General features: G+C 35.0%; 1 protein-coding gene across 1 annotated transcript; it reads right to left on the reverse strand.

Moving 5' to 3' along the window:
* Positions 1-9,293: 9,293 nt before the first annotated feature.
* LOC109165123 (cyclin-D3-1-like) lies at positions 9,294-11,571 on the reverse strand. The gene is made up of 4 exons (XM_019313753.1): positions 10,796-11,571; positions 10,516-10,717; positions 10,283-10,413; positions 9,294-9,827 (listed from the first exon to the last, which is right to left on the reverse strand). The coding sequence occupies exons 1-4, from the start codon at positions 11,249-11,251 to the stop codon at positions 9,561-9,563; spliced, it is 1,056 nt and encodes a 351-aa protein (XP_019169298.1). The 5' UTR covers positions 11,252-11,571; the 3' UTR covers positions 9,294-9,560.
* Positions 11,572-13,621: the final 2,050 nt, after the last annotated feature.

Raw genomic sequence — 13,621 nt, forward strand, 5'->3', positions numbered from 1 at the left:
TGGTCATAATTTTATCACTATATATGTTCATCATTGTAAGTTCATAATGTTAGAGCTCTGTGTTCATAATTTCATAATTGCATAACTGTACATTCATAACGGCATAACTGTACATTCATAACGGCATAACTATACATTCATAATCAAAAAAAAAAAAATAACGCCGTTAATGCCGTTAACAGCAAAACGCGCGCGATTTTTTTTTTTTTTTTAAACTAAATGACGCATTTTTTTTTTTAAAAACGATGTCGTTTTGGGCCCGTGTCCACAATTCATTGTGGACACGGGTCCAGGGCATAATTTGCCATTCGGGATATGTTGGGCCACCATTTATGTAATTTGGGATATGTTGGCTTGAGACCTAATATTCAAGACACCTTTGGGCCTGTCTTAATAGCCTTCATTCTCAACAATGTTGTGTGGACTTTTGCCTTTGGTCTATCTTGCTATTTACTGGGCTTGGTACACCCATCCGGCAAATTATGCTGTGCATCTGTATGCACCATGCATGGTGCATACGGATGCAAAAACGACGTCGTTTTAATAAAACGCTCATCTCCCCTTAAAAAAAAAAATCAGGTTCGATTCCCAGCAACAACATATGAACTAAAATTCCATAATCGATGAACTATAATTCCATAATCGATGAACTATAATTCCATAATCTAATCTATGAACTAAAAATTCCAGAATGAATGAACTAAAATTCCATAATCTAGAAACTAAAATTTCAGAATCGATGAACTACTATTCCATAATCGATGAACTATAATTCCATAATCAATGAACTATAATTTAATAATCTATGAACTAAAATTCCAGAATGAATGAACAATATAATGTTGTTGCTGGGAATCGAACCTGAATTTTTTTTAAAGGGGAGATGCGTGTTTTTTAATAAAACAACGTCGTTTTGACATCCGTATGCACCATCACAACATAACTATTGCACCCATCCCAACAGATGTGTCATTACGGGATCAACCCAAGCCTAAAACCCGTCAATTGTTATATCGTGGACCAGGGTCCACAGTGCCAAAACCCGTTGTGGCACATAAAATTTGCAACGTGGGAGAACAGCAAACCAAATAAAGTACTAAGTTTGAATTTTGAGTGACGAGGGTAAACCAAAATCAGTTTTCTCCATAGCTGACCGACTTAAACCAAGAAAGCAATAAGTTTCTCTCTACTAGGGTTGAACGTGTAACCTTGTGGGACCAACTGACTGACTTGCTCAAATCAAGAAGGCTAATAAACTGTTTTTTCACTTTAAATTGAACTTGTTACATTGTAGTTACAAAATCAACAGCATGATGAACTTTGTTGGGTCGTCCAAATTTGACTTATTGCGGTTAAGGTAAAATGAGATTGTATCCCACGTTTTTATGGTATCCGAGGATAACGTTAGCGCAGGTTCAATTGGGTGGGCGAAGTTGGAAGGGACCGGGGCGAAGAGCTGAGGCAGTACAGTACAGTGTCACGGGAGCTAATTAACTAATCCCTGCAGAGGAGTGGGTCTCTGCCTCACATCTAACCCAAATCCAAACAAACCAAGGATATGATTTGTTCATTACATACATTTTTTGGGGTCCTGTTTTTATTCCGATTGCCATCCTCATCCATTACAGTTCATTTGATTTACCTCTCTAAGCAAAAGTTTAGCTGCCATGTTTCCTGTGTTGTCATTGTCTCCTTCACCCCTTCACCCTTCATTCCATCATTCTTTATTCTTCCCATTCTTGAATCTTCATTCTTCTTCACCCTCCCTCTAATGCTTCCAATGCACACAATTTTTTATTTTTTATTATTTTTTTAATTTTATTATTATTATATTTTTAAATTTGGTGTCATTGTGCCATGAAATTTGTTGCATCATGTAGTGTCAAGATCCAATCTTCTCAACAGTTTGACAGATAATTTAGTAACTATAAAGTTTCAAGTTTGACTTCATGTAAAGTTACCTATTAGTTTTATTGGTTTTAGCTGGCTAACTACGAAAACTTTGGGTTATTCAGTAGTCATTATATTTCTACTTAGCACTTTGGGTTATTTTGTTATGGTTAGTTAAGTTGTTTTTGCTTCTTAATATATTTACAGTTACCTTAAGCAAAGATGGGATAAGTCTATATCATCCTGGTGGTCATCAGTGCATGTTACTGAGCAGGAAAACGATGAGTTGATATTACATTTATTTCAGTGTAAACCTATACTACACAGAATTCCTGAAGTAAAAAAAATGTCAGTTTATTTTTTTAACAGCAAGCATAAATAACTGTCTAGTTTAGCAGGCAGTTGGAGGTTTGTGTGTAGAGATAAGTTATAGTGAAAGTCTGAAAGAGATGGGCGAAGGTTGGCGAGATCTTTGTCTGTTAAGAAAAACATGTTTCCAAAATGGCTGCAGGGCTGGGGACCTGCCGGGCTGGGGGCTTTGAGAAGCCCATGAAACATCTGTCACGAGTCACGGTGCCAAAATTTCAATCTATATAGGGTCTGGTTTCAGTGCGGTAATGAGCCATTAGCTATTCATAAATACACCACAAAGTGTACAAAAACGTATTGTATTGTTCATTTTCAAATAATGTGTAATGCATTTATACATACTGAATGGTACAATTTACTCGTCTGTCCGAGAAACTATATCTGAATTGAATTTGAACCAGTATATATATATATATATATATATATATATATATATATATATATATATATATATATCATGTGTTTGCATGCAAAAGAGGCATGGATTTACTCGACATTGGCCTGCCCACGCCAAACCTAGGACCACTTGCCCATTACACAATCCTCGCCACATGCCAACACCCATTATTTCCCTCATTTAATGCCTTCTCTGTCTACATGCTTTTCCTTCTCTTCAACATTTACCGCTTCTGATGAGAGTTTTTGCCTTTTGTCTGTTTTGCTCACAAAAGCTCAAATTTCTTGCTCCACTGATCCACACTTTGACATGATAAGATTATAGAGAAATAAATTATATTATGATAACTCAAGTCAATTACGTGTAAGCCATCAGTGACAGTGCCCAAATCTTTTGAGTGAATATTTACATTATGTGAGTCTCAGACATTAAAGATTTATGTCGCTTGACTACAAAGGTACCCATCTTCTCTTATTTTATGTACATTACAATCCACAAAGGTATGTAGTATTGGGATTTACATTGCATAGGATGCGGAATGAATGGATAAGCTAGGTCTGAAGAACCATGAATTTAATCATCGCATTAACTGATGAACATACAACAGATCAGATATGGAACTCAGAATGAAGAAACATGAATCCTAAATTCCTAATCAGTTCTCAGACATTATTACGCAAGTCACGCGAAGTGTATGCCCGCCCATCACTCACTGCACTTACATTCCATATAAGTATATATATAACACGAACGAAGTTTCCATCTTCACAATATAAATTTATAGAGGCTGTCGTACCACGTTGTAATTCAATCACATTTTCATATGTAATGGAGTGTTTTGTAGAGAGAAATTGCAATTTCTTTTCATTTAATTTCAAAAAGTGAAAAATTCCAGAGTTTGTTGGGAGGAATTACAATTCCTCAAATTTGAAAAATTATAAATCTCACATGCTTCGGAGAAAGTTTGGAGTGTGTGACTAAATTACACTCTAATAGTTAAAGGCCTTGTGGTCGAGCGACATAGTTGTGGTAGAGAGGTCTTAGGTTCGAATCTCATGATTCTTTTTTCTTCTTTGTTTTTACCCAAAATCTCGAGCAAGAAAATTACTATCAACTTTTACTTACTTAAACGTTTGAAGCTATAGGATTCAAACCCATGAGATTTAGACAGAAACTATATGTCAACTATGTATACGTTTGAGGCTATAAGATTCAAACCCATAAGATTTAGAGAGAAACTATATGCTAACTATGTATATACAAGAGGCCTATAGATATAATAATATATATAAAGAGAGTGGGTAGGGGCAGCTGACCCCACCGTGGATCCATCAATGCTGAATGCAAAAATCTTATCATATATTACCACATCATGAAATAAAAATTTAAAAATAAAGATCAAAAGTTTTTTTGAACCCACAATATAAAAGTGTCTTATCTATACTTATCACATCAGAAAGTATAATTGATGGAGTAGAATTTGAGAATCCTCGTAATAGAGTGTATAATAAAATTGGAGAAGGGAGATGGAAGGCGGAAAGAGGGTACAAGGCATGGGCCCCGGCTTTTGGTGTTGCCTCAGCTTTACAGCTGGTGGGGAGTAAAGGCGGGAATGGAAGCCATTAAAGGGGAATTACATTAACGCTTTATGGTGAAAGGAAGATTTGCTGTGAATCCATTTTTGCTTTATTAATGCAACTAACAATAACACTCCGCCAGCGGATGGGATGCACATCACAGATGAGGTCAAGAAAGATCACCAAAATCCCAGATCAGAATATGTACACCACAACAAGTTTTGTATATTATATATATCAATTATTCAATTTATTTTTAATATGTTGTTCCATTTACCATACATACAATTTTAAAATAATTTTTTTTTGTTGTCACTTTTGGTCTCTTAGCTTGACTATGATACCCCTTCAAAATTAAGCTCTTAATTATAATTTTTTTTTTCAGTTTTAGTACATAATTATTCAATTACTTATACATTTGGCTCTTCATTCAAATTGCTGGCCAACTTAAACCGAAAAAAAAAAAAAAAAAAACACACACACACACAAAACACATCTTTTGACTTTTCAGTATCTTGTTTTTTAGTTTTTGATTCCTCATTCAATTTGCTAGGGAACTGAAGTCAGGGAAAAACACACACAGCTCGACTTGTCAGTACCTGTTTTTTTTTAAAACTTTTTTGGGTTAGGTTGGCTGGCAAATTGAACGAGAGACCAAATATGAAAACAATTGAATAGTTATGCACCAAAATTAGAAATCTTGAGAGTTAAGAACCTAATTTAGGAGGGGTATTATAATCGAGTGACCAAAAATGAGAAGGAAAAAAAAAAAACTCTTAAAAAGTATCATACAAGTACTTAGGTAAGAGTTTGGACTTTAATATTAGTATGTCATACTCGATATTTTCATTTATTCTCTTAAACAATTACAGGGCATTTGGTTGAAGGGAATTTAAATTCACTTCCCACTTAATTCCCACATAATTCTAAAGGCCTCAAAATTTCCTTGTTTGGTTGAAAGGAATTGCAATTCCTCCATTTTCATGGAATTAAAATCTCATGCCCCCCTGGGATTTTAATTCTTGAGAATTTAGGAAGAAAAAAAAGATAGTGATGAGTTAAAATTACCCCTTTCTTTTTTAACCCAAAATTAATTACTGACAATAACAATGGACATGTTGGACTTTATACTACTTATTCCTTTTCAATTCTCATGTATACCAAACATTGGAATTGAAATTTCCAGTAATTCTGTTCTTGTAAACCAAACATTGAAATTTAAATTCTCACTTTATTCCTACTAATTCATCCCCATGGAATTGCAATTCATTTCCCACGTAATTTCCCTTCTCCAACCAAACGCCCTGTTAGAATAAGTGGCTGAAATTTTATTACTATACACTTATTATTTTTTGATATTGACATTGTTGGTTGTATATATAAAGTAATACGTATTATTCTGCAATAATTGGTCTGTGGGGAAGAATTGACCTCATCATATTTGGAGAGTTGAAAAAACATAAACACCTTTTTGTGTGTGTGGAGAAATCATCACCAATGATGATCACTTGCTAGCACGCATCATGTAATGCTGTTTTATGATACCAAATGAAATTGGGTTCCAACCTCAAAACCAAAGGATTATATTATGTTGTCCCATAAAAGATGATCAAGTATATAAATTATAATTTTTGTATTTCACAAATTTAATTCTTGTTAATATTATTTTTAGTCAAATTCATTTATACATAATTTTTTAATATAATTTATCTAAAACATTTATTTAATGTATACCATCCGATAATAGTAAAATATTTTTCTTGTAACTTAAAAAAATATTACTCTTATATTATGTTGATGTTGAGGAACAAAAGTGGGCCCCAAAACATCTCCCATAAAAATCAAAGATTTTGTCCCCCCACAAACCATTTTCAAAATCCCATTCCAAATTTGTTCTTTTGTATTGTTTTTGGACTTCCCCATTACAGTATTAAAATTTTACTTAGCTTGTCCCTTCTTGCATAGTACCATCTACTCCCATTAAATATTGTTTTTGTATATTTTATGTTTATTTCACTATGGTAATTCTTTTGTAGATAAAGGAGGTAATTGTTTTTGTTTACATATTTGTTTGCACGTGTAAAAAATAAGCAATTACGGATAGATATTGATGGTAATTCTTTCAATTGAGCCTATTATATTGAATCTTCTAGTGTGGCTTACCACTTACCTCTCATATATAATTTATGTTATTATAGAATAATAATAGAGTTTACCTAATTTAATAATTTACATCCTTACCCTCTAATAGTATTATAGATTTCTCTCGTTATAAAAAAACAAAAACAAAAAAAAACAAAAAAAAATTCTTTTCATATGACCCTCATAAGAAGTCATGGGTTGAACCTTAGTGAGAGCGGTAATGATTTTTTATATTTTAATAGATTGAAAAAATAGTTATGAACAGTTACTTACATTATATTAAAATCAGTAATAATAATAATAATAATAATAATAATAATAATAATAATAATGTCACCAAACAGTGGCAAAGCCCTTTTTCGCTTTAGGTCTCTCTACCTTGGAAAGAAACCAAGAAAGATTACTGTTGTGATGATGTTGTCCACCACGCAATTAAATGACGATAATGACCTTTTTCTTTTCTTCTCTTTTTGTTTTTAATTTCTTTTTGTTTCATCATACTGGTGCCGCAAAGTCCAATAATCATGCGACTTGGCGTTTGTAGGACGTTACTACATTCTTTAAACAAGACAAAAACTTGAGTGAGCTCGTCTTAGGGATCTTCGTTCATGAGACGGGTTAGGTCAAAATTAAATGTAATACTTATACTAGAAAATATAATAATAATTAGGAATAAAATATTTAAGGTGTGTCAATTGTTGAAAGATTCAGGTGTAGATATAGTTTTTCGTGCGGTTGACGCACTTTAAACATTTAAATGACGCATGTTAAATACACAAATCAGGCACCTTAAGCACACAAACAAATTAAAACAAAACAAACCATACACCTAAAATTTTAAAATGGTGCATTTTAAGTACACAAACCACGCACCTTAAGCACACAAACAAAGGAAATTAAGAACACAAACCACTCACCTAAAGTTTTAAAATGGCGTACTTAAGTTCAACAACTGACGCACCTTAAGCATACAAATCGCAAACCTTAGGAAGAAAAACAACACACATTAAGAAGGAAAACTACACACATAAAGCTTTAGTTAACGCACTTTAAGTTTCAATACTGATGCACCTTAAACACACAAACCACGCATCTTAAGAAGAAAAACCATGCACATAAGCAACTACACCTAAGAAGGCCAATCACACGGGAACCATTTATATATGACAAATACTACATGTACTCCCGTTTTATACTCCCACAGTCCCACACACAAAACCTTTGATGTAGACACTGGTATTGGGACTCACATGAAAGAAATACTTATCAGAATTCGTCACATCAGTAAGTAAAATTTAAGGAATAAAATTAGGAAGTACATGTACTCTTTTATATATATATATATATATATATATATATATATATATATATATATATATACCGTTTCCGCATTAACCAATTATGACGGGAGTACAATAATTGATTGTTTAATGAATAAAAAGATTAACGTGTAGCGAGAGGTCAAAGCAATCAAACAAACTTTCCTTCTGAAATCAACAGTCTCCCATGCAGAGAGTCTGACTTCCTCCTATCAACCAAACTCCAAAAACCTCTACAAAATATCTCGAAAAAAGTAATTGAATGTGTAAAGCATTATTTTCGGATTAGAAGCGAGTTTAATTTTTAATAATAATTTTTTAATTAAGTTTGTCACATAATTTTTTTTTTATAGTTTATTTGTACTTTGTAACTTATAGTCTATTACTCATTAATAAAGTTTATCTAATATACGCTCTTAGATAATTGGTTACAAATTTCTGTCGTGATTTTTACAAAAAATAAAAAAAAGAATACCTCTCCAAATTATTAAAACACCAAACTGTAATGATATATTAAGTTTTTATGTTTAGACTAGACTAATTTTAAGTTATTAGAATTCTTGCCTAAGAATAATGAAGAAAATAAATGGTGAATTGTCCAATCAATTGTACTTTGTCCCTCCCTTTGCAAGCTTACACTATATCTTCCTTTTATATTGCCGTATTATTCATATTATTAAGCTGATTATTATAATTAACCTACTTCAAATAAAATTAAGGAAATGATAAATTTTGTCTCTAATTTATTTTTAAAATAGCATTTTTTCTCTCAATTATACCCTTGGCTTTTCTTATTTAAAAAAAAAAATCACAAATTATTTGTAAAGTAATTTATTTTTCCCACAAAATAAGGTTAAATTTTTTTATCCAAGTTTCACTTTTCACAGATGAGAAAATGCATCTTCTGATTTCAAGTTGACCGTGTCAATGCCAAACACTTGGCCAAAGACAAGGATAGTGGTCAGGGCCAAGGACGAGCACAGAGCACATAGTCCTCACCCCTCAAATAATATACAATTCTCTTAATTTTGTTAAAATTACAAATATATTATACCCTTTATTCTATCATCTAATCATATTGAATGTTATAAATAATAAAGTATATATTACAATTCATTTAATATTATTTATACTATTCAACATTATTTTTTTTGTTCCTAAAAAGTTGAATCTCGAATTCTAAGGACTCTCATGTTCTGACCTGACAGAACATCTGAGAAGATGTAAATTATGATAAATCAACTAATTAAAGAAGCTAAACATTTACTTACTGTGCACAAAGAGCCCCTCACTTTGAAAGGCTAGTCTCACACTGTCGCTAATAAGACTCAATCTCAAGTTATTATCATCAATTTTTAACGATGTGACCAATTGAGCTTCTCATGTGAGCAGCTATTCAATGTTATTTCACCGGTGAAATAGTGAACATTCCCAAAAGAGTTCACCAAACAATTTTCGTTTTTATACTTGATTTATACTAGTACCGATCCCAGTAGTCAAAATCATACCTACCAAACCAAATATTCAAGAACGAAAAAGCATTTAAAGAAGAAATCTACGGTAGATTGACAAATGAGAATGCTCCCAAAAATCCAGATAAATTAAATAACATTTTTTAAAATTATTTTTATCATAACAATAGTAAACGGTAATAATAATATAAAAATATGTCCAGAAAGAGGATGCATGAAAGGGACTTGAGGTAGGCCAGGCAGGGTGGTAAGAGGTAAGAGGGAAAAATAACCACCGCGGCGGTGCGGCGGCGCAACCGCCTCCTTTTCTCCGACCACCGAGCCCATCACCATCGCGACATAATAATAATATATAATAACAAAATTAAAATTGAGGAGAGCTTAAACTTTGGCTTTAACGCGGGCTGGCAACGGCGTCCACGAACACTCTGGTCATCAATGGCGGCAGCCTCATCTGCTGCTCCTCAACTCTCCGTCTCTTGTAGAGCGGCCGGCGGTGCTCCGGCGCCGGCGTCTCCGATCCCCACGAATCGTTGGAGCTTTCGCCGCAGCTCAACACCGCGTCAACCACCGCGCTGGGGCTGCTCGGATTGTAACTCCGCTTGTTTGAAGCAGTGCTTGACACCTCTTTGATCAGCTCGTAACAATCATTCACTTTCTCCTGTAACCATAAAGTTTTAAGTTAGATTCTTAGTGCAAACAACTTATTAGACGTATTGATTTGAGTCGGTCAGCTATGAACAACCTTAAATTTATCTCATAACTAAAAAAAGAATGAAAAACACCAGAAAAAGAGAGCAGTTTTTAGTCAATTTGCTTCTGTCTGTACCTAAGTTAAAGTGTCGTCAAGAAAACAAGAAAGGCAAATGTTAAGGGAAGTTGTTGGGCACTAATTAACACTTATTTAATGTTGTTTGTAATATTTTGTTTGTTTTTTTCTGGGCCAACGTTGAATCTAGTGGCCCTGTCGGATCCCTATTCACACTTCACATACCCGAAATGAAGGGGAAAAAAAAAATTCAATCTTTAACAAGAATATAGTCACGCATTCTCATTGAACAATCATCACAGTTCCAGTATCTGAAAAAATGAATGAAATGTCGGAAACTTACAGACCTTATTGATTTTGAGAACACCCAGAAGCTGGTTTTGGTGGTCAACTGCGTTGCTGGGTTCAAGTTGATGAATAACGTGAAGCATGGTGGCAGTGGCCAGCACAGACGGCAGAAAACGTACGAATCTTGAATCTGGGACATTATTAAATAATAATGGAAAACGTAGATTTTGTTAATTACACCGAACAAAAAGGACTGTAATAATTTGGGTCAACGAGAGATATAATTAACTACCAGGCATGAAAGACAGAATGAGGCTTTCGCATTTGGTGAAGAATTCCCAGTGGAGATGGTTCTTGAGCCCGAGGCGGCGCGTGATGTGATCGAGAAACGATAGCGGCGTCACCGGATTCATCCGCCATTTCAGGGTGGACAGCACGAGGAGCTCCATTTTCTGTATGGTTTTGGCGTCGAACACGAACTCAGCATCCTCCACCTGCCACCGGAAAATCAAGAATGTTTCAAAACAGCGATCAAATGAAGGGGAAAATTGCTCGTGGAATATAATGTTTACTTGAAAGTCGAGAAGCAGGGGAACATGGGTTTCCTCGACTTTTGCAGCCAAGGAAACGCAGGCGACGGCGGCAAGTTGAATCATCCATGGCTTGTCTTCCTGGTACTCGATGCCGGAGAGGAACCTGTCGAGATAGTTAACGGCGAGGATGGAAGTTAACGGTGAGAATCCGTAATGGGCATTCACCTTAAGGATCCACCGGACAGCCTGGGTACGAGGAAGCGACAGAGACGCCTCGAACATCAAACGGGTCTCTAATTCTTTAGAGAAAAGGGCGAGAAGCTCATCGTCTTCCCACAACAAATCCTGATCCAACAAGAACAAAGCAGGGGAATCCTCCTTCCTCGTAATCTCAGAAACCTCGGACCCTTCACTGTCCCAGTCCAAAACCTCCCCGCATCGTTCTTCCTCGCAGTAAAGAGCATCTAACGACGTTAATGGCCAACCGGCATCCATCTTCTTCCAAGAAGAAGAGGCAAATGTAGGCTGGTCATTATACGGAAACAACAAAGCAGAAAAGAAAAGTGAGAGGATTAAGACTAGTCTTTTTCCCCATTTTCTTCCTCAATAATATTCTCTCTTTTTTTTTTTTTTTTTTTTCTTTCCCCTCTGGTTTTGTGCAGCAGAAATGGGGGTGTGGAAGAGTCAATCAAGGAGAGAATAGAGTGAAAGACTCGGTCCTCTATAAATAAAAAAAAGAGAGGGAGAGAGATAAAGAAAGAAAAGAGGAGATTTTATCAGAATGGTATGTCACGCTTGTCCTTTCTTTCAAGGTTGGGAACTGGAAAGAGTGGAAGACTCAATACTGGAAGGAGAAGATATATACATGATTTTTGCTTGGGGGCTTTGCTTTGCTTTTGCAACCCCCCACCCCTCCTACTTTTCTTTTCTTTTTATTTTTCTTCTCTTCTCTTTTTCTTTTTCACTTTGTGCCCATATATTCTCTTGGGGATATCCTTTCATATTTATGTATTACACCACAATAAAAATATGGCAACATGTTATAACATTGAAAACCAAAAAACAGAGTTAATGTCATATGAGATCCTCCGAGTATAATGATTTAGTCATGTTTAGTCTTAAGCATGGTTGCAGTAGGCGCTGGGCGCTAGTCGGGCGCCCGGGCAGCGCCTAGCGCCTAAGCGGCCTAGTCGGCGCCTAGGCGGTCGCGAAAAAAACAGTAGCAGACTTGCAATTTGACAATTTTAATGAGGCTGTTTTCAACATTCAATCAAATAACACATCCAAATAAATGACATAATGACAATTCATAAGTCATAACATCAAAAGAATATTAGAAAAATAAAAACTCAAATGAAATACCCAAATACTTCAATCATCCAAAGATTGAAAGTATCAAACTAGTCTACAAGTGTATATATGTCATATTATATGTATTTGTCATATAAATGAAAAAAATTAGCAAGGTCGAGTTGGTCGGGTTAACTCGACAGAAATTGACGAGTTAACTCGGTGTAATCGGACGAGTTAGGCGCTAGGCGACTGAATTAGGCGCTAGGCGGGCGCCTAGGCGGCCGGTCTCCTAGGCGGGAGCCTAGGGCGGAAATCGCCACGGCCTATGGGCGCCCAGTGCCTAGGCGGGATTTTTACAACCCTGGTCTTAAGTTTACCACACATGGTCCTTCAACTTTCAAAATTTGGTTAACTTGGGCCCCGAATTGTAACAATTTAAAAGTTGAAACAAAATTTAAACATGTTCTCCATCTCAACTAAAGGGCTAACCTGATAGTTGAATGGTACATTAATGATTATATGCTCAACAATACTCATTATCATTTTTCGTCCTTTAAATATCTTTTTTTTTTGTCACTAAATCTTATTTAGATTGAATTTAAAATAGTCATTTTATAAGCAATGACAACAATATCTTTGGGAAACGAAAATTTTCATTTTCCTTTTTAATTATAATAATATATAATATATTATAATAATATAGTATAAATTATTCTAAATTACGATGATATATATATAATTCATTTATGTTGTAATATTATTTGTCAAGAATCATAAAATTATATCTAATTACGGTAATCTTGGGGCCAGGTTCCATTAATGATATTACTTTTTGTGTAACTGCAGACGTGATCATAATGCATGACCAGCTGTGTCTTAACAAGTATTATTATAACATTATTCATTAAACGCTATTACATATGTAGCCGTAAATAATAATGTGAGTGACTATGTTTGACAAAACATTTAATATTAAATGTCACAAAAAATGGGTTTAAAATGGTGGATATATGGAGGAAGCAGAGAGACTGTTGGGAAAAGTGGAACCTCTTTCACACTCGACATGTATATGTTCATCGAGTTTTGGCAGTGATAGCACAGACGCATAACAGTGGTACAGATAGGTAGTAGACAGGCATGCATGCATGCATGATCATTAGATGTTGCACACATGAGTAGCTTATTTGTTTTATAGGTGACAGATTATTAACAAAGACTAGTGGTCAAAATGTCATAGTTACACCAAATTATGATTGAAATTGGATAATTATAGTTTGATAGTTGCGTCAAATGTACGTGGTGGGTTCCTTATGACACCTAGAGCCGTCAAAACGAGTCCAACCTACTGATTTTAGCCCGTCTAACCTGAGTTCTTGACAGGTCATGCAAACATTTTTTTTTTCAACCCGGCCCGTTTTGGGCCCGGCCCATCTGACCTGGGGTGGAAAGTGGGTTAGACGGTTGGGTAAAAAAATCCCAACATGAATTTGAAACGGGCCGGCTCGAGCCCGGCTCGTTTCTTCCCCAACATGTGACAGGCCAACTCGTTTTGACAACTCTAGACTGACACAT

Source organism: Ipomoea nil, unplaced genomic scaffold (genome assembly GCF_001879475.1).
Source record: "Ipomoea nil cultivar Tokyo-kokei standard unplaced genomic scaffold, Asagao_1.1 scaffold3069, whole genome shotgun sequence".
In the NCBI taxonomy this organism is placed as follows: domain Eukaryota; kingdom Viridiplantae; phylum Streptophyta; class Magnoliopsida; order Solanales; family Convolvulaceae; genus Ipomoea; species Ipomoea nil.

What these genes read in the sequence shown, in the direction of transcription:
- LOC109165123 (XM_019313753.1), bottom strand. Translation starts at nt 11,251, where the DNA reads ATGGATGCCGGTTGGCCATTAACGTCGTTAGATGCTCTTTACTGCGAG. An exon ending in CCCTGCTTCTCGACTTTCAA is followed by an intron (nt 10,718 to 10,795) that starts GTAAACATTATA and finishes TTCCGGTGGCAG; the next exon opens with GTGGAGGATGCTGAGTTCGT. An exon ending in GTGTTCTCAAAATCAATAAG is followed by an intron (nt 9,828 to 10,282) that starts GTCTGTAAGTTT and finishes TTATGGTTACAG; the next exon opens with GAGAAAGTGAATGATTGTTA.